Source organism: Salmo salar, chromosome 15 (genome assembly GCF_965601325.2).
Source record: "Salmo salar chromosome 15, fSalSal1, whole genome shotgun sequence".
NCBI classification, from domain to species: Eukaryota; Metazoa; Chordata; class Actinopteri; order Salmoniformes; family Salmonidae; genus Salmo; species Salmo salar.
This window is the reverse complement of record NC_138305.1, coordinates 75,044,063-75,068,296: the sequence shown is the minus strand read 5'-3', so window position 1 is coordinate 75,068,296 and position 24,234 is coordinate 75,044,063. Positions and strand designations below refer to the sequence as shown.

At 41.2% G+C, this 24,234-nt stretch overlaps 2 protein-coding genes across 6 annotated transcripts in view; both read right to left on the bottom strand.

The window, feature by feature from the left end:
• Positions 1–30: 30 nt before the first annotated feature.
• Positions 31–6,839, bottom strand: ybx1 (Y box binding protein 1). Of its 4 annotated transcripts, none has more exons than XM_082962047.1 (8): positions 6,545–6,839; positions 4,785–4,848; positions 4,482–4,515; positions 4,257–4,346; positions 3,176–3,514; positions 2,481–2,566; positions 965–1,236; positions 31–356 (listed from the first exon to the last, which is right to left on the bottom strand). In XM_082962047.1, exons 1-7 carry the CDS (start codon positions 6,822–6,824, stop codon positions 990–992), a joined length of 1,140 nt encoding a protein of 379 aa, XP_082818173.1. In that variant the 5' UTR covers positions 6,825–6,839; the 3' UTR covers positions 31–356; positions 965–989. The 4 variants fall into 4 exon arrangements, with proteins under 4 accessions (XP_082818173.1, XP_082818174.1, XP_082818175.1 ...); XM_082962048.1 differs by having other exon boundaries at positions 965–1,233; XM_082962049.1 differs by having other exon boundaries at positions 3,239–3,514.
• A 6,918-nt stretch (positions 6,840–13,757) lies between these two features.
• ppih (peptidylprolyl isomerase H (cyclophilin H)) overlaps positions 13,758–24,234 on the bottom strand; it is a 40,157-nt gene continuing 29,680 nt past the window's right edge. Inside the window, exons 2-9 of one of the 2 annotated variants that reach the window (XM_045695188.2) lie at positions 23,893–23,957; positions 23,609–23,632; positions 17,659–17,703; positions 17,271–17,313; positions 16,839–16,931; positions 16,578–16,665; positions 16,445–16,485; positions 13,758–14,509 (exon numbers count right to left, since the gene is read on the bottom strand). In XM_045695188.2, the coding sequence (XP_045551144.1) occupies positions 14,441–14,509; positions 16,445–16,485; positions 16,578–16,665; positions 16,839–16,931; positions 17,271–17,313; positions 17,659–17,703; positions 23,609–23,632; positions 23,893–23,945 (456 nt within the window). In that variant the 5' untranslated portion in view covers positions 23,946–23,957 and the 3' untranslated portion in view covers positions 13,758–14,440. 2 annotated transcript variants of the gene reach the window in all.

The following is a 24,234-nucleotide window of genomic DNA, read 5'->3' as shown; positions in this document are numbered from 1 at the left end:
GACCATTTGGTACAAAAGTTGAGTCAACAGTTCTCCTTTGACTTTTTATTTGAGCTTGCGTTGTTAAAATTCATGTTTGAATACATAAAAAGTTATTTAAAAATGTCAACTGACCAGATATCAAATTACTTTTAAAAACCATTTGGTGTAAAAACTTAGGACCGATTTTAGAAAAACATCTGCTGTTTCCCCCAAACTTTTTTTAGCTGTCACAAAAATAATGGAACAAAACAGGTCTGCATAGATTCTGCAGGCAATCGGTGGTAATCTGGTCAAATTCATGGTGCAAGCTTAAGACGATCGTCAAGTCAAATCTGTTTCTTATTGCTCAGATCTTTGTTTCTTCTTGATGACAACTGTAGAGAAAAGAGGGAGACTGTTAAAGAAAATACATTACTGCATCAGTCAACTGATGAATGTGCAACAGGGGCAGAGGTTGACGCCAGCATCAGACATGGCACAATGGCAGGACTAATCAGGCAGGCAGTTTGCTTTATCAAATCCATGGCATTACCTCATTCTGCCCCTGCCTTGGGCGATGGAGCACAGTGTCAATAGAAAGTGCAGACTGAGGCTGGCTTTAGAACTCGAGTAAACTGGCCCAGGACACAGCAATGGCCATCTGATATGGACCTTTCCACTGAATCAGGGGTCTCAAACAGACTGCCCGCAAGCAGATTTAATGCAGCCTGTGGTCCATTCATTTGATACAAGAATACTTGTACTTTCCCCCCTCCACTAAATTGATTGATCTTTAAGCAATAAGGACCCGTTTCTCCAACCTACACATCAATGCCAGTGTGCTTGTGGAAAAGTAGAACTTATTTGTATATTTTACCATGAATAATCTTGCAGTCCTATACTGAACAAACTAAGCTTGACTGCATTGAAATTTAATTCAGCATGCTCACCCCCCCCCCCCCAGAAATCAGGTATGCTGAGTAGCAATGTGTGTTGGACTCACCCGGACGATGGTATGCCGGCAGTTTCTACTCAGCCCCGCCCTGCTCGGCCGCGGGAGCGGGCGTTTTCTCTGTAGATGGTTCGCCGTCGGTCTTGGCCTCTTTGCCATCCTGGGGCTTGCCGCCAGTCTGTGGGCGTCTGCGGCGATAGTTGAAGTTTCGGCGGTAGCGGCGCTGGCGGGGCTCCTGGTTCTCACCATCACCATCCTGGTTCTCCTTGTTTTCCCCATCGCCGTCCCGCACCGGTCTGGGACGGGGTGGACCGCCACCCCTGCTGCAGGAGTTGAGGGATACACACTTTAACACCGGCCTCATCTCAAGATAGCACCCATAACTTCAGAACATGACAGCCAATTCCATTTTAGGGATGGGAATTTGAAATGTAACCTTTTTTCCCAGATGGAACAAAATGTAATCACTAATAATTACATTTTTTCCCAGATGTAACCCCACTTGAGAAAATGGTTCCAAGTTCAGCAACTTTCAAAGCAGAATTTTCCTCAACTGCAAAGTATGAGCTCTCTTTATTGTTGCTCTGAGTCTAAATCCAAAGTATAAAAATGTTGTTTTTTTGTTGCTAAATAAGACAATTGAGGTGGATTCAGCCACACGTTGCTGACAGTGAATAAAAAATGATTTAAATCGAGCACACAGCCATGCAATTTCTGTTGATAAACATTGGCAGTAGAATGGCTTTACTGAAGAGCTCAGTGACTTTCAACATGGCACTGTCATAGCATGCCACCAAGTCAGTTGGTCAAATTTCTGCCCTGCTAGAGCTGCCCCAGGCAACTAAGTGCTGTTATTGTGATGTGGAAATATCTACGACCAACAGCAGCTCAGCCAAAGTGGTAGGTCACAAGCTTATGGAACGGGACCACAGAGTGCTACGATGTAAACATCGTCTGTCCTTGGTTGCAACGTTTGCCACAGTCTGGTTGAAACGAGTAAAGAATTGTCCACGGGCTAGCAGCGCAGCATGCATTTGAGCTTAAAACAAGTGTTGGCGTTCAAGTTGTGGCTGTGCGCTGAACCATTTCTGATTAAGTTCAATTTACATACAAGTTCATCATTGAGGCATATTGGCAGAGCGAAAGGCCTGGTCATAACATGGACCACAGGTTTGACAAAATAATGACACTCAAAATAGAAACACGAATATTCCTCAACTTAAACAGGGTTGTTGAGGGCAAGTAAATGTGAACATGCTGAGATCAGAGGTGTTTATGCTCTCTCCATTATTCTGTCAGAGAAGAGACATGAGAAATCATCATTTCAACAGCAAAGATCGTTTGGTTCTGGAATCATTTAAGATCATAGTCCATAGATAGTTTGGCCAATTCACCAGGGTCATGCATTTCATAATACTTATATCAATTATAACTATAGGGATAATCTTGGTTAACCCAGAACTAAACTCTGGTGTAATAGGTCAACTGCTCGATTAAGTTCTGGGTCCATTCGTGTTGAGGTTATAACCCCTTCTTGCAGCCTTGTGTCAATAAACAACATGCGAACCTTGGTCGGAAGCCTCTGTAGTAGTTCTGTCTCATTGGTTTGTTGCCCTGGTCTGGACCTCCCTGGTTCTCATCACCTTCGCCACCCTAAAAACAAACAGAGTTAGTCACAGTCAAATCACTCAAGGCTCACGAAGTCCTGACTCAACCTAGATCCGGGTCTGAAACTCACCAATGTATAGAAAGAATGAAAAAAAACAGGAAAAGATAAGCTCTGATGACAGTTGACTGACAGAAAGCTTAGCTACCATTAATTTGCCTGTGGGGAGACACTTTCCAGTTTTGCCAGTTGTGCCTTGGTGTGCAGTAGATTCTACCTATTATCTGGATAGAAAGAATCACCAGCCACTATATTATATTTGAGTCTCTGCACGTGTGGTGACCAACCGCAGGTGTAACGCTTTGGGGTTTTTGTGACAGATTGACAGACCTATTTTGGTCAACTTGTATCGGTCTGTTGACCGATACGCTCAAGGTTTAATTGTAATCTGTTGACCAGTGGTTTGGAGCCAACTCTTGTCAGTATATACACTATGTAGACCTATTTTGGTGAACCTGTATTGGTCTGTTGACTAATACACGTGAGGTTTGGTTTTGTCCGGCCAAAACCAAGTGTGGCGCGCGTATTCGATGAGAGTGTGTATGACATCACTGGAACGGGGCCGGACTGCTTCAGGAGTGCCTGTGACAGCGTACCTCAGTCATCTCTCCGCGAGGTGCGTTGGTGTACGGGGGCCGACGGCCGTAGCGTCTACGTACAAAGTATGGGGGGTAGCGCCGTCTCCCGGGGAAGGGGGGCCTGCGCTGCTGGGGCTGCATCTCTCCTTCTGGGGCACTCTCAGCACACTCGCGGCTCTTGCGGGGGGGACGCTCTCCTTCACCCTCGCCGTCACTCTGGTAGTTGTCCGGGTATTCGCCGTCACGGGCAGGGCCCCTCCTGCGGGGATACCGCCTGTAGCGGTTCCGGTCAGCTGCATACTTGCTCCCCTGGACTGGGACACCCGCTGGGCCGGTCACATTGGCTGCCTCTGCTCCCTGGGAAGAGATTCAAACACACTGTTTGGACCACACTACCATTCTGGAGAATCAAGTTTAGGACAGCAGGTAGCCTAGCGGTCAAAGAGCATTGGGCAAGTAACCGAAAAGTTGCTAGTTCGAATACCCAAGCAAATAAAGTGAAAATCTGTCAATGTGCCCTTGAGCAATGCACTTAATCCTAATTGCTCTAGGGAATTGATGCCATACCCCACTCACTGAGGGTGTCTCGGGGAGTTGGGGTATGCAACAAAAACATTTTTTCCCCCCAATACACACATTACTTAATAGGACAAATATAAGCACCCACTAAAATTATTTATTAGGTTATTTTGCATAGCATTGATGACTAGTCAAAACTACCCAAGCACATTAGAATCACTGTTTATCATAACTGAGGTGGTACGTGATGTTAGAGTAAATTTGAATGCCTTAAAGGTGCACTAGGCAGAAATCACACCGCTATTTCCTGATTGCCAAAGTTATAGTTTGTCTAATTTCGGTTTGTGCCAAAACAAGCAAATATTGCGTAGAAAATGATTGTACAGCCGAAACCACTGAAATATATTTTCCATAACCATTTTATTTTCAGCTGGTGTAAGTAAAACTACACTTAACGGGAAGCACACAGAACAGCTCTACCACTTAGACCTGCTTTCAACGAGAAATCTATAACTCATATTTAAAGCTTTAAATATTCCAAAATATTAAGGCATATTAATGTATATGAGCCTGCAACTACCTTCTCCCCCTCAACCACATCAAACTCCACAGTTTCGCCATCTCCAACACTGCGAAGGTATTTCTTTGGGTTGTTTTTCTTTATGGCAGTCTAAAAAAAAACATAACATTTCATTATAAACTTTTGCCTTTGGGACACAACTGCAATCTGATTTTGATTGCAGGAAAACGGTAAAAAGTTACACAATACATTACTCGATCCATGGAGAATTTTGGAGCTTGTTACCTGGTGGACAAAGACGTCTTCCTTTGTGTCATTCCTTGTGGTAGAAGGGAGAATGCGATTAGTTACATTTAGGCCAATAAAAACCACTGGATTAAAAGGTATGTCTATTTTATAATTGAGGCTAACAGCTTTTAACAGAACCATCTGGCTTAATTGTAACACGACAACAAGAGCATGCCACGGACAGGCAAATCTGCTTCCCAGCTTTGTAAGCAAATCAAAGCCATAATAGGATTGAGATTGTTCCTTCACACACACTTCATATTTGCGGCTTTTGGACATGCCCAGGAGGGTGCAACATACCTGTTGATGAACCCGTAGCCATTTCTGACGTTGAACCATTTGACTGTACCCAAAACCTTAGTTGCTGAAAAAGACAATGTAGCCGAGTTACCAACTATAACTACAATGCAAAGATGTACCGTGCACATTAGCTGCTTTCATTCTCGTTCAAATATTACTCAAAGGGGGAATGGGTCAAGAGCACTTCATGTGGGCAATCAAATGGCAAGACTGATAATGAAAGACTACAGACACCAACCAGGAAAGGAAAATACACTGGGGAAGCAAGTTATAATTAACTGCTGCGCTTTTTATAGATTCGGCCGCTAAACCCTTGGTGTTTGTCTGCCAGCTGCTATGGCATGGTCCAACGCATATTATTAGCTTGCAATAATGACCGTCCTACGTGACGAGGGTCTTATGAGGCCAGAGCTTACCGGTACTAGCCTAGACGTTCAATGTGTTCTACGCCATGTACACAACTGATCAGAGTGTCTGGTATAATGTGTAACCTGGGCGGATAATCATTTACTGCCCGGAACTAGAGATGCAAAACCATTACCCCAGTTTCAATGCGCACAAGGAAGTGCTTGAATCTTTACACGTGGTGTCGCGCCCTAAGATGCTAGCTAGCGATTTAGCAAGCAAGTTTAGCTACATAGCCACTGTAGCTAAATTAGCTAGCAGATTGCCTTTGGTCTCAACCATGTGGTTGGATACGGGCCAGGATGCTTAAACCTGTTATTCAACACCTCAAATAAATACCCATGGGCACCGAGTGAGTATTTCTTACGCGTGTGATGGGTAAGGTTTTAGGCGCGATAACAGTGAAATTGTCTGCCAAAGCTGGACAAAAGAAATGAATAGAATCCGAACATCGATGCGGACATTTTGGTCGCCACTATCCACTCGACATAATGGGAAGCTAGTTGGTTAGCTAACTACTCCATCTGCAACTTAATTAAGTTAACACAAACTACTACTTTTGGGGGAGGTGAAACATAACATTAGCTAGTTATCGAAAGTTAGCAATATAACGTTAGTAGCTAGCTATTGTAGCCTTAGCATGATGCTATCAAGCAAGCTAGCTAGTATGTGCATCTCCGCGAACAAAGGGATATCATACAATTGCAATAGTGGCTCTGTGGTGCAGTCGTTGGCCTCCAATTCATTGTTACAAGTCCCTAAAATGGGCTACAATTAATTTAGAAAGGGAAATTGCGTAAAATACACGTTGTATAGTACCTATCCTGGTCATGGGATCTGTGTTATTTTGGGGGTCCGGTAATCGGTCACGAACAAGGCCAATATCAACTCTTTCAAGCCATTTAGCAGAAAGGCTAGCTGCGGTTGGCTAAAATCACTATTAGGACATAGATGCCAAAGACAGCGGATATGGAGGAAAGGCTAACTTGCAGTATTCATTACCTCGGAACTTGACTCTCAGATATATGGTCAGCCTATATCTAAGCACTATAGTTAGTAAATTCTGAGTATTTGGCTAACGTCAACTAGGTAACTTATGAAGTAGATTCACGTTAAACCAACTGACATTTTGAATTGGCACTTTAGTTAACATACATCTGAGAACATAACGTTCGTTTTAGTTAACGATTTCAAGATAGCCATCCTAGTTACTAACTTAGTTAACTACAATTATTTAGACATTTCGACGTAACTAGTTTGATTCATTTTTGAAATCAACGTTACCGTGCCAATAAAATCTAATTTGGCATTCAATAATGTTCCACTTGGCTAACGCTATTGTAGCTTAACGTTACCGATGACCTTCTTATCCCCCGCGGAAGCTGTAGCTGGCGGGCTGGGTGGGCTCTCCGAATCCACAGCAGGCTCCGGCGGTTGTTGTGTCTCGGCCTCGCTGCTCATGGTTTCTGGTTGGTAATGCCGGCGGTGGCTCTCTAGTGTATTTCCCGGTGCTAGATGGTAACCTGGGCCGGCGGTGGTGGGGGCTGCTGCCTTCGGGCTCTCAACTTTCCTCTCTCCCGTTGCCGATCGAACTGGGAGGAACGAAAAACGATGCAGTGGACTATCCCCAGCCATAGTCCCGCCCACTCTAATATAATTGGTCAATTATTTCCTCTCGATAAACGTAACAATGGGCGGGTTCGATTATACTGAACCGCGGGGCACCGGTCTATGGCCCGTGACGTGAACGGGAAAGTAAAGTACATACTGTAATGAAACAGCAGGGAGCAGGTCTCGAACCCTCGACCTTCAAGCCCGAAGGCCGGCGCGCTATCGACTGTGCCGCAAAATCATGCTCGAGCGGCAGAGTCGATTTCCGCGCTTATAAACCCAGGGTCGTCAAAATACGTTTGGATTTGCAAACGATTTTTAATTGGGAAGTCACATCAAGCGTTTTTATCAAAAGCAATCACTTTGTTTTTTTCCCCCCACAGTCCTACTCATTACTCCACGTGCTTAATTATCCGACTTTTGTTTTGAGCAGACTTCGCAGTGGGTTTTGAACAGGGAACCTGGCTCACGCCCGGTAGTCAGCCCGATTCCAAAACGAATGCTATCAAATTTCGCCCGGCGCAAAATACGTCTACCGGGCGCTCGGGCCAGATTTATAGAATCCCCTCATTGGTTGCCAGTTTTTCAGAAATATGGCTGCCCTGAAAATTAATTGGTACAAGAGAAATGATGTCGAAAACCAACACCGCCTACAAGACAGAGCCAGACCTATGAGCTAGAGCCAGACAGACGACCAAGACAGGGGATTAGATTAATCTGGCCCGGCAAAGCAAGTTTTGCACCGGGTGAAAGTTGATTGCATACGTTTTGGAACCGGGCTGCCTCAATGGTGAAAAAAACAGTTGCCCTGTTCAAGCCCACGGCGAATTCGGCTCAAAACCCAAGTGACGTGGGAGCATGTGGAGTCATGAGTAGGATTGTGTTTTCACATGCAAAAGAGATTACTTTGGATAAAAACGCTTTATCTGCCTTCCCAATGAAAACTAGTTTGAAACATATTTTATGGAAAAGAGATGTTTCTGGAAGCTGCACCTTGTTGACAACATGGCTGAGATTACAGTTCGATTTGAGAAGGCGCTCCTCCACCACTTTTGCTCGTTCACGTCCCAGGCCATATACCGGTGGCCCGCGACTGAGCATAATCGATTCCGCCCATTGTAGCTAAACAATTTTGTAAATATACATTGTACAGTGCTCCCAGCAACTACAATAAAGAGAAAACAAAACATTAACCAGGTTTAGTTCAAAGTTAACATAAAACCTGAAACACATGCTGAGCCTAAACCTTGAAATGTTATTTCTGACCCAGAAACCTGATTGGTTTGCATGTTTTTAAATTATTGCTATTAAATTAGGTGTGCTTTTAATTTTTAAATACCTTATTTGTAGGTGTAAAGCAGGGTCCCCCCTGGATCCCCCTTTTTTGCCATAGCACTACACAGCTGATTCAAATAACCAATTCATCATCAAGCTTTGATTATTTGAAAATCAGCTGTGTAGTGCAAGGGCAAAAAACAAAATGTGCACCCAAGGGGGGCCCCTGGACATGTTATTTTTAGTATTACATTGTTATTGATTACTGCACTGATTCAACTCATACAGAGGCTCAAACCCAGGACCTCTGCCTCGCAAACACACTTGACCGCCCTTTAGAAGTCTCTTAGTCACCCCCCCCCCCCCCCGAAAAGTTAGCTATTCAGCGGCGCAAGACACTTCAGGTTTCTGAGTGAGTTTCACGCATTCCCATGTGATACATTCACCCCCCAATTTACTCCACAGTGACCCCAGTGTTTAGCAGAGCGCAATTGCTGATGAGGGTCCCGGCACCAGTGTAAAGGAAGTCACGCTGCTTGCTTTGCGAGTTCCCGCTTCCTCCTGATTCGGTTCATACAAAGGCTTGACCACAGGGCCTCTGCCTAGCAAACGACTGCTTTCCTGAAGCATCTTACCTAGTAGCACCACCGAAAAGTGAGCTATTCAGCAGTGCAAGTGGTGACACTTCAGGCTGAGGAGTGAGTTTCACCAATCCCCATGTGTTCTTGGCCCAAGCAAGTCTCTTCTTATTGGTGTCCTTTAGTAGTGGTTTCTTAGCAGCAATTCAATCATGAAGGCCTGATTCACGCAGTAGTCACTGAACAGTTGATGTTGAGATGTCTGTTACTTGAAGTCTGTGAAGCATTTATTTGGGCTGCAATTTCTGAGGCTGGTAATTCTAATGAACTTATCCTCTGCAGCAGAGTTAACTCAGGGTCTTCCTTTGCTGTGGCGGTCCTCATGAGAGCCAGTTTCATCATAGTGCTTGATGGTTTTCTCGACTGCACTTGAAGAAACTTTCAAAGTTCTTGAAATCTTCTGGATTAACTGACCTTCATGTCTTAAAGTAATGATGGACTGTCGTTTCTCTTTGCGTATTTGAGCTGTTCTTGACATAATATGGACATGGTCTTTTACCAAATAGGCCTATATTCTGTATACCACCCTTACCTTGTCACAACACAACTGATTGGTTCAAAAGCATTAAGGAAAGAAATTCCACAAATGAACTTTTATCATCTCTTAAATAATTATGAATAGATCCACCATTGAGCACAAAAACAACACTTGTTACAGAATATTTTACATAAAAATAACATCTGTCAGACAAACCAAACCTGTTAATTGAAATGCATTCCAGGTGACTACCCCATGAAGCTGGTTGTGAGAATGGCAAGAGTGTGCAAAGCTGTCAAAGGCAAAGGGTGGCTACTTTGAAGAATCTCAAATATAAAATACGTTTTTGGTTACTACATGATTCCATGTGTGTTATTTCATAGTTTGATGTCTTCACTATTATTATACAATGTAGATTATAGTAAAAATAAAGAAAAACCCTGGAATGAGTAGGTGTGGCCAAACTTTTGACTGCTACTGTAGGCCTGTATAAAATGTTGGGCCTCATCATTTTAAACTAACAACGACTTGAAGGGTTTATAGAGCATTCATAAAGTCTTCATAAGCACTACATACATCATTCACCAATCACATAAAGGCCTAAGCAAAGTCGTATGAGTGATATAAAAGGTCCTTCTGGTGATTTGCCAAATATGACAGCGGCACAAGCCATTTGTCACCCTTTTATAACTATAGACAATTGCTTATGAATGATTTCTGAAGCATCTCTATAGGCCTGATGAAAGGTGAAGGCTTCATTATGCCTTAGTCATTTTTTATTTTAAGTGGGATCAATCATTATTATACATGAATGAATGAAAAATAGTGAATGTATAATAATTAAATATTGAATACTTTTCATTTTTATTCTCTGTGAATCCTATATTACATGAGCTTGTTGAGGAGTATCAGTCTTTAAACTCTTAAAGGGTTGCTTTGAGTTAACTGTACCCTTCACGTTGCTATTTCACAATTACCAGTCTCCACTAGCTATGAACCACTCTGCCTGGTAGCTACCTAGCCTATCCTTTAGTTGTTATACAAGTTGGACATGTTTCAGTTTGGTTATCATGGCCGGAGTTGCGCCAAAATCCCCACTGGAATGGCTGTGGGTTGGAAAAAGAGAATAGGAAGGAGGTAGGTTCCAGGGTGCTCTCATGAATGTCAAGTGTCCTGTTGTGTCCCAGCATCATTTAAAAAAAACAGAGTGCCCTTAAACAATGCAGGCTATTAGTCAGTTACTGTAACCTTATAGTAATGTCTATTGTTGCTGACATCAAAACTAAAGAGCAGATTATTCTAGGAGCTATTAATAGAGTGCTCCAAGGCAATTTAAGTATTTTCCAGATTTTTCTGGAATACCATACGCATATTACTGTCAAGTGGTAAAGCAGCTTTTAGCTTTTACAACCCACAACTGGAATGCTGTGCCACGTCATCTAAAAAGGAGGGAGGCAAAAAACAGTAACATTTTTTTTACAAGCAAGGTTAAGGTTCAACCTCTTTAGTTTGGCTTGTAATTAGTCTTGCTAACTTTTGTCTTCCTTTTTAACATCTTATTCCTATGTGTTTGTATTAATTTGTATTATTCTATGCTGCTTTTATCATTTATGTTTCATTGTTTTTATATGCATTCTTTATTATGACAAAAGTTGGCCACTGTATGAAACTGCTCTTTACAAATAAAGGATATTATTCAATAGCCATATGTACTCCTAGGCACATCTCTATCATGTTACAGCTTTTATGTATCATTTTTGGCTGATATGTATACAGTCGGATGTTTACATTTACATTTACGTCATTTAGCAGACGCTCTTATCCAGAGCGACTTACAAAATGGTGCATGTTTACATACACTTAGGTTGGAGTCATTAAAACTCTTTTTTCAACCACTCCACAAATTTCTTGTTAACAAACTATAGTTTTGGCAAGTCCGTTAGGACATCTACTTTGTGCATGACAAGTCATTTTTCCAACAATTGTTTACAGACAGATTATTTAACTTATAATTCACTGTATCACAATTCCAGTGGGTCAGAAGTTTACATACACTAAATTGACTGTGCCTTTAAACAGCTTGGAAAATTCTAGAAAATGTCATGGCTTTAGAAGCTTCTGATAGGCTAATTGACATCGTTTGAGTCAATTGGAGGTGTATCTGTGGATGTATTTCAAGGCCTACCTTCAAACTCAGTGCCTCTGCTTGACATCATGGGAAAATCAAAAATCAGCCAAGTCCTCAGAAATAGAATTGTAGACCTCCACAAGTCTGGTTCATCCTTGGGAGCAATTTCCAAACGCCTGAAGGTACCATGTTCATCTGTACAAACAATAGTACGCAAGTATAAACACCATGGGACCACACAGCCGTCATACCGCTCAGGAAGGAGACGCGTTCTGTCTCCTAGAGATGAATGTACTTTAGTGCGAAAAGTGCAAATAAATCCTAGAACAACAGCAAAGGATCTTATGAAGATGCTGGAGGAAACAGGTACAGTTTGCAACTGCACATGGGGACAAAGATCATACTTTTTGGAGAAATATCCTTTGGTCTGATGAAACAAAAATAGAACTGTTTGGCCATAATGACCATCGTTGTGTTTGGAGGAAAAAGGGGGAGGCTTGCAAGCCGAAGAACACCATCCCAACCGTGAAGCATGGGGGTGGCAGCATCATGTTGTGGGGGTGCTTTGCTGCAGGAGGGACTGGTGCACTTCACAAAATAGATGGCATCATGAGGTAGGAACATTATGTGGATATATTGAAGCAACATCTCAAGACATCAGTCAGGAAGTTAAAGCTTGGTCGCAAATGGGTCTTCCAAATGGACAATGACCCCAAGCATACTTCCAAAGTTGTGCCAAAATGGCTTAAGGACAACAAAGTCAAGGTATTGGAGTGGCCATCAAAGCCCTGACCTCAATCCTATAGAACATTTGTGGGCAGAACTGAAAAGGCGTGTGCGAGCAAGGAGGCCTACAAACCTGACTCAATTACACCAGCTCTGTCAGGAGGAATGGGCCAAAATTCACCTAACTTATTGTGGGAAGCTTGTGGAAGGCTACCCAAAACATTTGACCCAAGTTAAACTATTTAAAGGCAATGCTACCAAATACTAATTGTGTATGTAAACTTCTGACCCACTGGGAATGTGATGAAAGAAATAAAAGCTGAAATAAATCATTCTCTCTACTATTATTCTGACATTTCACATTCTTAAAATAAAGTGGTGATCCTAACTGACCTAAAACAGCGAATTTTTACCTGGATTAAATGTCAGGAATTATGAAAAACTGAGTTTAAATGTATTTGGCTAAGGTGTATGTAAACTTCCGACTTCAACTGTATGTCAAGTGTTTCTCTTTAATCTCTAGCAGCACCAAGAGGCGTTTCTATCCAAAAAGATTTCTGGCTCATTTTTATAGGAAGGGACTTGGGTTTCCTATCAACAATATACCTCAAATCAAACAAACCCGATATTGCAGTGGTGGAAAAAGTACCCAACAGTCATACTTGAGTAAAAGTAAAGATAGAAAATGACTCAAGTAAAATTCACCCAGTAAAATTCTACTTGAGTAAAAGTCTAAGTATATTTTAAACCAAATACTTTTAAGTATAAAAAGTAAAAGTATAAATAATTAAAAATTCCTTAAATTAAGCAAACCAGATGGCACCATTTTCTTGTTTTATTAATTTACAGAAAGCCACAGGCACCCTCCAACATTCAGGCATAATTTACAAACAAAGCATGTGTGTTTAGTGAGTCCGCCAGATCAAGAGTCAGTAGGGATGACCAGGGATGTGTGGTTGATAAGTGCGTTAATTGGACAAATTTCCTGTCCTGCTAAGCATTCAAAATGTAATGAGTACTTTTGGGTGTCAAGGAAAACATATGGAGTAAAAAGTACAATATTTTCTTAAGGAATATAGTGAAGTAAAAGTAGTCAAAATATAAATAGTAAAGTACAGATACCCCAAAAGTAGTACATTAAAGTATTTTTACTTAAGTACTTTACACCACTGCTAAATTGTCATCATTGTCCTCGATTAAAATCCAACATTTAAAAGGATCCACTTGCCAGTGTGGTAGACTAGACAGCCAGCCAGCCCAAGCCTGAGTGCGAAACAGCCCCAAACCACTCCCCATCTTTTGTCATGTTAATGCCCTGCTGGCACAGTTTATGAGTACTGGTTGATGTGTGAAGAGCCTGTTGTTAATGGTCGGACCCTGTTGTCCCACACAAAGACGGCCTTTAACATTGACCCCAGAAGCCTCCCACCAAGACCCCCAAAAACTGTTCCTGCTCCATAAGAGAGCCGAGCTCCATGTGAAAGGATTCTTTTGTACTGGGAGGGAAAGGGTCCAAGGCAAGTTCAGGCGTGGGGGTGGGGAAGCGTATTTTTTTAAAGTTCCGTTTTAAAAAAGGTCAGATTTTGTCCAATTTACTTACAGTCCATCCATTACCTGAGGAACTTTGTGAATGCCTTTGAGATTGCTTCTCAACAATAATATATAATATGGTTCATAGGTTTAAATGTCTTAATAAATTAGAATACCAGCAGTAGTTGACAAAAATGTTAATTTATTATACCTGACAAATTGATAAACCTCAATATTGTCCATATGTGGAATCTATTCTGTTTAGGCTATAAGAAAACTCAATGTCTTGTTACTCACATGCATTGTTGGTGGGGGATACCAAATAATTGTTGAAAACCTGACATTTCGAAAAACAACTACTGAACAGAACCGCTGCACCAAAAAGCACATTTATATGATCCATTTATAAAAAGGCAACAGATTCCATACAAAACATTGCATTTCCAATAATTGTTATTCATAGCTAAGCATTGAGAAAACATTTGAGTAAGCTACAGTAGTCTATACATTTATTAGTGAGTTATCGAATTACACATAGGAAATGTATGGATTGGTGATACTTGGAACAGAAACATTTTTTTTGTAAGGAGTAATGAGGCTCAAGTCTAGTTGATGTCCAAGATGTCTTACATCCTAGATTTACAGTCTGTGAATTTTACCGACTCAAGCAATGCAATTTGTATAGCTATACTATTTATAGGAGACGTCATGATTGTGTGGCAAACTGACTTCCACTCAACTTACAGAAGTAAACAGAATTTGGTTGATGTCTATTGAGCGCAAACATGGGAGAAGAACACACTTATTCAAGTACAAAAAGAGGTTATGTGGCTGTCCTAAAAAATATCCTTGCCCTGTAGTTGAGTCACATTTCCCCACACTGAGCTATGAGGATGGGAAGCTTGGGCTTGTTGTTTGGGCCGGTAGGAACGTTCTGTGGGAAAGAGGAGTCCAGATAACGTTCAATATAACATTCTAAAATGGTACAGTAATTTCTACCTTACGACATTTGTTGGAAAGGGTTGTGATTCTACTACCAGCAATAGACGTACTGTATACAAAGAATTCTGACGTATATTAAATCAGATGGTTGTTGCAAACAGCTTGGGACCGGCGACAGATATTCTCATGTCTAAACAGTGTGTAATCTGAAGTGTAGAAGGGTTTTGAGGTTAAACTAAGATATTTTTTCCCAGCCAGATATGTATAGCCAAATCTGACTGACTATACAATAACATATGTCTGCTTTCAAGAAACACAATGGGGAAGTTTCCGGACACAGATTAAAGAGCGGATTAATGATTCCACATGTTTTTCTGCTGCTCGTTATGAAAAATATGATTTTGGTCTTGGGTATGTGGTACGATTTGGATGTGTTCGCATTATCGTACCCTGGCAGTTGTTTTTTGTCATTGAGACACAGTAGCAACAACATAGTCACTACCACATCCTCAAAAATGGTCCGAATTAATCTAAGGTAAATCATGAAATCTGCAATTTTGACATTTTTGCAGAGGTCTTAGTCACACAATTTCATATCTAGCTAAGGTGTTTGGTGCAGTATTTCTCAAGTTAAAAACATTTGCATAAAAAGTGCACTGCAGACAGTATGGAGTCAGCTTCTGCTAGCTGCGCTCAGGACTGATTTCTGAGAACGTCTACAACTTCATCAGCAGCAAGCTGTCAAACGATCGTAAATAAAGCACAATCTGCTACCCGCTGTGTATCAGTGCCCAAAATCACTAGCTAGCTAGCAAAGTTCCATCTCTGTTTGTCAATGAAGCTAGCTAGTAGCTGCCCAAGTTAGCTAAATTAGCTTATCAAGCAACGTGTGTGCTTCGGTGCCATTTACAACTTTCTCACTATCTATTACTAGAGTATACGTCTGTCTGGCAGTGTTTCATTGCAGATCATGTTATAAAACAGGTCGCGGCAGGACACAAAATGCTTGCAAATGATTTTAGAATTTTTTTATATTGACAAGTGGCAGTTGATATATATAAGTGCGCATCATCCAAATTCTCATTTTGCCCAAAATAGTGGCAGACTGAAGTGTTCACTATGAAACACACCAGGAAGTGGCCACTCCATAAAGGGCTAAGGGCCAAGTGTTCTTTCAACATAACATTGGCGACGTGTTGTCCTATGTAAACAGGTCCAAGTCCAAGGCGCTGTGTAATGGGCAGGTCTGTCTCAGTGTCTGTGGAGGTTCACTGCTATGATTGAATAAAGCGCAGCTGTTTCTCTGTGCATGAAAATTCTCCTTAGGCGTTACAATCCTATGTTAGTAGGCATGATTGTAATCCAAACCCAAACCTCATGTAAATCGTGACGACCTCGATTACACAAATCTCACAAAACTATGTTTTGGAGTATATGGACTCAATAACCACAATTAACCTACTTACTTTTTAAATCCATTTTGGTTCTGGAATAACTTTTTCTGACTAATATCAATGAGCTATTTTCAGATAAATTGGTGTTTGCATTCAGTTTCCCTTTAAACCTAGTCCTGGAGTAAAAAGCAAACTCAATGGAGAATTCTCTGTAGTCCAGGACTAGGCTTAATCTGTGTCGAGAAAACAGCCCCAATGTTATTTAGATCTACTAAGCGACCAATTCAGATAATAAATTAGCCTTGTTATTCTCTAGCACAGTCAAGGACTCAATAATCCAATACTATGTAATCCAAGGTTAAAACATGGCTCTGAAATCACGTTTCTAAATCTGGATTATCTAAGAACAGTATTCCCTGCTTCTACTTCCACTTCCATGGAACCCACCAACCCTTAAAGTTTGATCTTTGTTGAGGATCATCATTATATATCTTGCCCTGGGCACAAACCCTTATCAAATGAAGAGCTTTTACCTCAATTTTTCTCATGACGAGCAAGCCGTCGACCACTTTCCCTGAAATGTTGAAATAAAATATTTTATGAGCCAAATACACATACAGCATATTAAATATTACCCATTGTGATCCACAATATAGTAATACTCACCGAAGACCACATGCTTTCCATCTAGCCAGTCACATTTCGTACAGGTAATGAAAAACTGACAGCCATTGGTTCCGGGGCCACTGTTTGCCTGCAGAGGACGGATTGGAGGGTTATTACTGTATGCTTCACCTACATCAACCAATAACATCAGTTATAATCAATGTCTATTCATATCAATGTTTAAATGTCTCCAATGGAACATGTGTGTATGAACAGCAGTGTGTGTGCAAACGTGTGATTTTTTGTCTGAAATAAAGGTACCATGGATAGGAGGCCAGGGGCAGAGTGCTTCATTCTAAAGTTTTCATCTGCAAATGGTCCTCTGTAGATGCTGCAGATACCTGTACCATCGCCCTACAGGTGCACCACAGGATCAAGGGAAACAAAGGAGGACAAATTAGATTAGAAGTAGATTGTAATGCTAATGTATTGCTAATTTGATACAGAGTCCAGAGTTGCAGAGAGCGATAGTCCGCCGGCCCGTTACATATTTCACACCATATTTAATTGACTTATCGAATAGCAGATATGTGCGGCTTCCAACTCTGTAGCACACTATTACAGTTGGGTACCTGCACCGCAGTGCAGATAAAGGACATGCTGCAAAAAAGTAGTTAACTGCATAAACTAACAGTTTGGCTGGAATTCTAAAAGAACAAATCAGAAACAATAAAGAGCAGTGAATTGACTTACATTTACAAAGTCCCCGCCTTGGATCATGAAGTCCTTTATCACCCTAGTAGAGGAAGCAATAAAAAACCGTTAAAACTGGCAACAGACTGAGGAGCTTTTTATCTAACAATCAAATTCAATTATACAAAAATATTCATATTGTATCTTACCAAATCATAACACGTAAGAATGTGCTTGCGAAGAAAAGCATTACCAACACGAAGACACTAAACACCCCATCAAGATATAGGTTTTATGGATTCAATAATTACTTAATATGCATGTTGTTGCTTCTAAGAGACAATGCCTAGCCTATCACAATATCCATTATTGTGATTTGATGTCAGATCAAAAATATATGTAAAGTAACACTTGTCACATCATCTTCCATCATCCCACTCAAGCATACCTGTGGAAGGTGCAGCCTTTAAATCCGATAGGGACACCATCTTTTCTGTAGGAGAGAGTTTGTACAGATAAATTAAGATGGTACTGCCTCCTTTGCTGTATTGATATAAAAGTCAGCAGAGTATACAGAAAGCCTCTAAAGTTTAAGGAATAGGCTAGTTCACTAAAACAAAACAAAAACTTTTTTAGGTTTAGCTCATTTTACACCTCCAAGTCAGCGCTAGGTAGTTAAAGATAGCGCATTCACATGAAAAGTAATCAACATTAAGTTTCACAAACCAGACATGTATCCTTACTGTTAACTGGGAAATATACAGTCACTAGTGAAAGTCTACGCAGCCCTTGCTGCCTTAAAATTAAATCCCAAATGAAAATAAATTCAATTATTTTCCTATTGCACATTTTCAAATTACAGAAAATGTTGCGAAATTATATAAAACTCAAATATCTTAACTGCGTACGTCTTCACACCATAGAGTTAATACTAGGTGAAATCGTATTTATTTTTATTTAACCTTTATTTAACTAGGCAAGTCAGTTAAGAACAAATTCTTACTTACAATGACGGCCTACCAGTCATTGTAATAGCTGCCAAAGGTGCTTCCACCAACTTTGCATAACTCTGAGGACAACATTTGACCATTTTATTTGGTCAAACAGCACATTTGGTTAGGAATCATTGGACAGCAATACTCTCTGATTTCAAGCAAATTTAAATAAGGACAGACTCGACCACTTAGGAACACTCAACACCTCTTGGGAAAGCCATTCTGGTGTCTTTGGCATTAGAATGTGTTAATTGTCCCGCTGAAAAACAAAACTCTCAGGAACCAGGTTTCAATCCAACCATTTCATGTGGATGAATTACCTGTAGCATAAAAAAAAAGTCACGGCCGGGCTGATGGAAACAGGAAATGTCAGTACAATTTCATAAATGTTGACCCGACAATTTGTTCATTCGACATGGCGGGAACGGAATTCATAACGCAAGAAATGGCAATATTAATATAATAACCATCATATTGAAGTAAACTTGAAGTCACGTGATGATATGTTGTGTGGTGCACACAGTTTATTAGGCTACAGATTAAATACATTATGAACTTCACAGGGTGATGAGTGTCTTGGTGACATGATGACCGATCCTTGGCTGCTGTTTGACAAATAAAAAAAATCTAATTAATAATATTCTCATGTAGGCTAGTCCACCCACATTGTATCTGCGAGCTGTTGGCTACAGCGTACGTGCCAAGACCAGAGTGTGCACATTTGCTATTTAACACAACTGTTTTTGTAACAAAACTAAAAATCGGTTAAGTTGAAAATGCCCTGGAAAAATATTGAACTTTACATTTTCATTCGGTACATGAAAACTTAAGCAAAAAAGTACCTTTTATGTGCACTACGTCATCACGCACTGCTTTTTTCCACAACAAGTCACTTTGGTGGAAACGCCACTGGTGGGAAAACGTGCATATGTTCCTTTATGCAGATGTTTTAATATTTGCAGGAAAATCTGTCGCCAATTGGATGGAAACCAAGCTAGGGTTAGGTTTTCAGAAGAATGAGGGGGATCTTTTCTAACATTTTGATCATCAAACACTCCCCTGTCCCTGCCGATGACAAGCATACCCATAACATGATGCTGCCTCCACAATACTTGAAAATATAGAGGATTTCACCCTGTAGTGTGTAGTATTTGACCCAAGCCTGTAGTTTTTAATTTAGGCCAAAACGTTAATTTCTTTGCCGTGTTGTCTTACAATATCACTTAACAGCCTTGTTGCAAAAACAATGGATGATTTGGAGTGGATTTTTTTTCTTTTCACTTTGCCATACTGGCCAGTAATGTGGCGTAAATGCAATGTTGTTGGTCATCTGTATTTTCAAGTATTGTGGTGGCAGCATCACGTTATGGGTATTCTTGTCACCGGCAGGGACTGGGGAGTTTGTCAGGATCAAAAGAAATGTGAAAGGAGCAAAGCCCTGATAAAAAGTAAGAGAAAACTCTGTCTCAGTCTTCTGAATTCATAAACGTAGCAAAAAAATAAACATCCCTTTTTCAGGACCGTCTTTCAAAGATAATTCGTAATAATCAAAATAACTTCACAGATGTTCATTGTAAAGGGTTTAAACACTGTTTCCCATGCTTGCTTAATGACCCATAAACAATTAATGAACATGCACCTGTGGAACGGTTGTTAAGACACTAACAGCTTACAGACGGTAGGCAATTAAGGTCACAGTTCTGAAAACTGAGGCCTTTCTACTGACTCTGAAATCACCAAAAGAAAGATGCCCAGGGTCCCTGCTCATCTGCGTGAACGTGCCTTAGGCATGCTGCAAGGAAGCATGAGGACTGCAGATGTGGCCAGGGCAATAAATTGCAATGTCCGTACTGTGAGACCCCTAAGACAGCGCTACAGGGAGACAGGACGGACAGCTTATCGTCCTCGCAGTGGCAGACCACGTGTAACAACACCTGCACAGGATCGGTACATCCGAACATCACACCTGCGGGACAGGTACAGGACGGCAACAACAACTGCCCGAGTTACACCAGGAACGCACAATCCCTCCATCAGTGCTCAGACTGTCTGCAATAGGCTGAGAGAGGCTGGACCGAGGGGTTGTAGGCCTGTTGTAAGGCAGGACCTCACCAGACATCACCGGCAACGTCGCCTATGGGCACAAATCCAGCGTCGCTGGACCAGAGAGGACTAGCAAAAAGTGCTCTTCACTGACGAGTCGCGGTGTTGTCTCACCATGGGTGATGGTCGGATTCGTGTTTATCGTTGAAGGAATGAGCGTTACACCGAGGCCTGTACTCTGGAGCGGGATCGATTTGGAGGTGGAGGGACCGTCATGGTCTGGGGCAGTGTGTCACAGCATCATCGGACTGAGCTTGTTGTCATTGTAGGAAATCTCAACACTGTGTGTTACAGGGAAGACATCCTCCTCCCTCATGTGGAACCCTTCCTGCAGGCTCATCCTGACATGACCCTCCAGCATGACAATGCCACCAGCCATACTGCTCGTTCTGTGCGCGATTTCCTGCAAGACAGGAATGTCAGTGTTCTCCCATGGCCAGCAAAGAGCCCGGATCTCAATCCCATTGAGCACGTCTGGGACCTGTTGGATCGGAAGGTGAGGGCTAGGGCCATTCCCACCAGAAAGATTTGCAGGTGCCTTGGTGGAAGAGTGGGGTAACATCTCACAGCAAGAACTGGCAAATCTTGTGCAGTCCATGAGGAGAAGACTGTTACTTTGATTTTGACCCCCCCCCCCCCCCCCCCCCTTATTCAGGGGCACATTATTCAATTTCTGTTAGTCACATGTCTGTAGAACTTGTTCAGTTTATGTCTCAGTTGCTGAATCTTATGTTCATACAAATATTGACACGTTAGGTTTGCTGAAAATAATCGCAGTTGACAGTGAGAGGACGTTTCTTTTTTTGCTGAGTTTATATTGTTATTTTTCAGTGGGACAATTAAACACATTTGTATGCCAAAGACACACCAAAATAGCTTTCCAATAGGTGTTGAGTGTTACTGAATGGTCCAGTCTCAGTCCTGACTTAAATCTGCTTGAAAATCAGAGACAAGGTTTGAATATTGCTGTTCATCACTGACTCCCAACCAAATTTACTGAGCTTTTGCAATGGGTTGGTAGAATCTTATTCAAAATTATCCACAGCTGTAAAGGCTGTCAAATGAGATTATACCAAGTATTGACTCTGGGGTGTGAAGACATAATCAAGACATCTTTGTTATTTAATATTAATTAGTTAACATTTCTATTATTTGTCTTTCACTTTGAAAATGTGTAGTACTTTTGATATCATTCTAAGGCAGCAAAATGTGAAGACTGTGCAAGGGGTTTGTAGAATCACACTAGGCACTGTACATGCAAATCCTGGTCGAGGGATTCACTTTTACCCTATAGCAGGGGTACTCAACTACTATGTACTATTTGAGAACACACACATTTCCTAGGTGGAAAAAGTGTGAATGGATATTCTCATTTAACAGCGTAGTAACAAACACCACCTTGCAGCCCCATACTGTTCAAATTTCTCTTGTTGGCATAGAATTTTAGCAGTTTTAAATCTTATTTCTACACATTTTGCCATGTCTAATGTGTGTTCATATGATGCCAGAGTGACTCAACAAATTAAAATAGGGTGCCCCCTAGGGGTCGAGGGTCCAAGGCACGTAATCTGGCCATGCTAACTAGTTTACAAGATTTAGATAGATAAATTAGGCTAACCTACCTAGCTAACATGGGCTACTTGATCAACTTAAAAAAAAAAAATAATAATAATAATAAATTTTGTCGGGACCCGTGGTGGTCCCTATTGACCCCATTCTGGGTCCAGATCTGGACAGCGGTCCGTCTGCCTGTTGAGAATGGCTGCCCTAGAGTAATATTACCACGTAGGTTTTTCCTTTAGGCTCACTTGTCAGATAGGCGTATGTGTGTGACAGTGTCATAACAGATTACAAGATACATTTTCAACCATGTTTGAGTTTCAAAATAGATTGAGTATGCAAAACATTAAGAACACCTTCCAAATATTGAGTTGCACCCCCTCTTTTGCCATCAGAACAGCCTCAATTCGTCGGGCATGGACTCTACAAGGTGTCAAGCGTTCCACAGGGATGCTAGCCCGTGTTGACTCCAATGCTTCCCACAGTTGTGTCAAGTTTGCTGGATCTCCTTTGGGTGGTGGACCATTCTTGATACAAAACGGGAAACTGTTGAGCGTAAGAAACCCAGCAGCGTTGCAGTTGTTGACACACTCAAACCGGTGTGCCTGGCACTTACTACCATACCCCATTCAAAGGCAATGAAATCTTTTGTCTTGCCCATTCACCCTCTGAATGGCACACATACACAATCCGTGTCTCAAATTGTCTCCAGGCTTAAAAATCCTTCTTTAGCCAGTCTCATTCCCTTTATCTACACACTGATTGAAGAGGATTTAACAGGTGACATCAATAACGGATCATAGCCTTCACCTGGAATTACGTGGCCAGTCTGTGTCATGGAAAGCTGTACTACACTCAGTGTTTATTTAGAATAAAGTACTCGTCCTTTCCATTTTTATTATTTCAAATCACAGTAATATTTACTGATGTAAAATAGACAAGGGGTTTACCTTTTAGCTAATAGAGTTTGACTAATGACAACGACAAAATATTTTTGCAGTTTTTCCCCCAAGAATGCCTGAATATATCTTGTATAGTCATCATAAAGAGTCATTGTTTGTCTCCATAGTTGGAATGTTAAAGAGTTGCTGTCTATGGGATTTTTTTCTTTTCCCTCAGAAAATCACTATGCAAACTACAATTAAAAACAGCAATTAACACAAATGGTTTAATGCCTAAAGAACAAGTGGAAAGGAAAAAGAGGTTGTGGTCTGATTCCCTACCATTCTCCTATTAGGGTGCACAGAAGGTTTCGCATTTTGCAGAGTTGAAAGGAAGCGGCCACGACTACTGTCTTTTAATTTGTGCTCAACAGCCTAAACCATAAGTGAAAAGGGACATTTGCCACAATTAAAACACCTGTACTGAGGAAAAGAATAACACTCTATACACCTGTTCCACTAAGTGGACACCACGGCCAGTGAACAGGCTGCAGGTACATTATTTTAATCAAATACTGAACTCTCTTCAAGGGTGAACTGTGCTAGTTAGGTGTGAGGAAGGTAGTGGAAAGGGTTCTACAGCTCCAGTAGATGGCGTTATAAAGCCAACACCTTAACCTGCTAGATACTTGTGTCAAGTGAGCAATAAAACCTCTCCTGACTACAGCCTTTCATACAGTGACTGTGCTTGTAACTGTAGTAGTACATGGGTACAGTTGGGTGGTCAGAGCGAGTAGATAAGCAAGTGTACCAGGAATCAATATATAGCTTACTCTAGTGTCCATAGAGATGCCCTTACCTGAATTCCCCTGTGCAGAACTGCCTGTAAAAGACAAAAGAAAGCATTTATTCTTCATTGGAAGGGCAAAATCACCTCTACTAATCATCTCTAACAAATCTTTAATAATTCAGTATGGTGCAATGTACTAAACATTGCAGATACGTCAGAGGCATGTCTCTTCTACAGAATAATTTTCTGTCCGACATTCTACAACATTATGCCATACTGAATGTGGCCTTGATGTGAAAGTTAAGGCATGATTTTGCACTAGGAAGTCATGAAATTTGTTTAGGTAAAATTACCGAAAGTTCTCAGCCGTCTTTGGAACCACATCGGCAAAGAGTTCTACCTTCATTCTCCCAACTTCCTGGAAAACAGTAAGTCAAAGGGCTGATTTCTGTAAACACTCCACATGCAAATATTGACAGGAGTACAATAGTCATCACCTTGCTCGACCGGGTTTTGAAAGCCGCTTTTGCCCACATTCATATTTCCTGGTATGCTTAACAATTAGTATTTCTAAACTACATTCATTGTTCTGCATGAGAAATGTTTTTCTGGAAGCAGTGTAAAATGTATATGACAAAACATAGTCTCTATATCTTTTGACCAAATAACTTCTGGTTTCTTGTATTCAACAATAT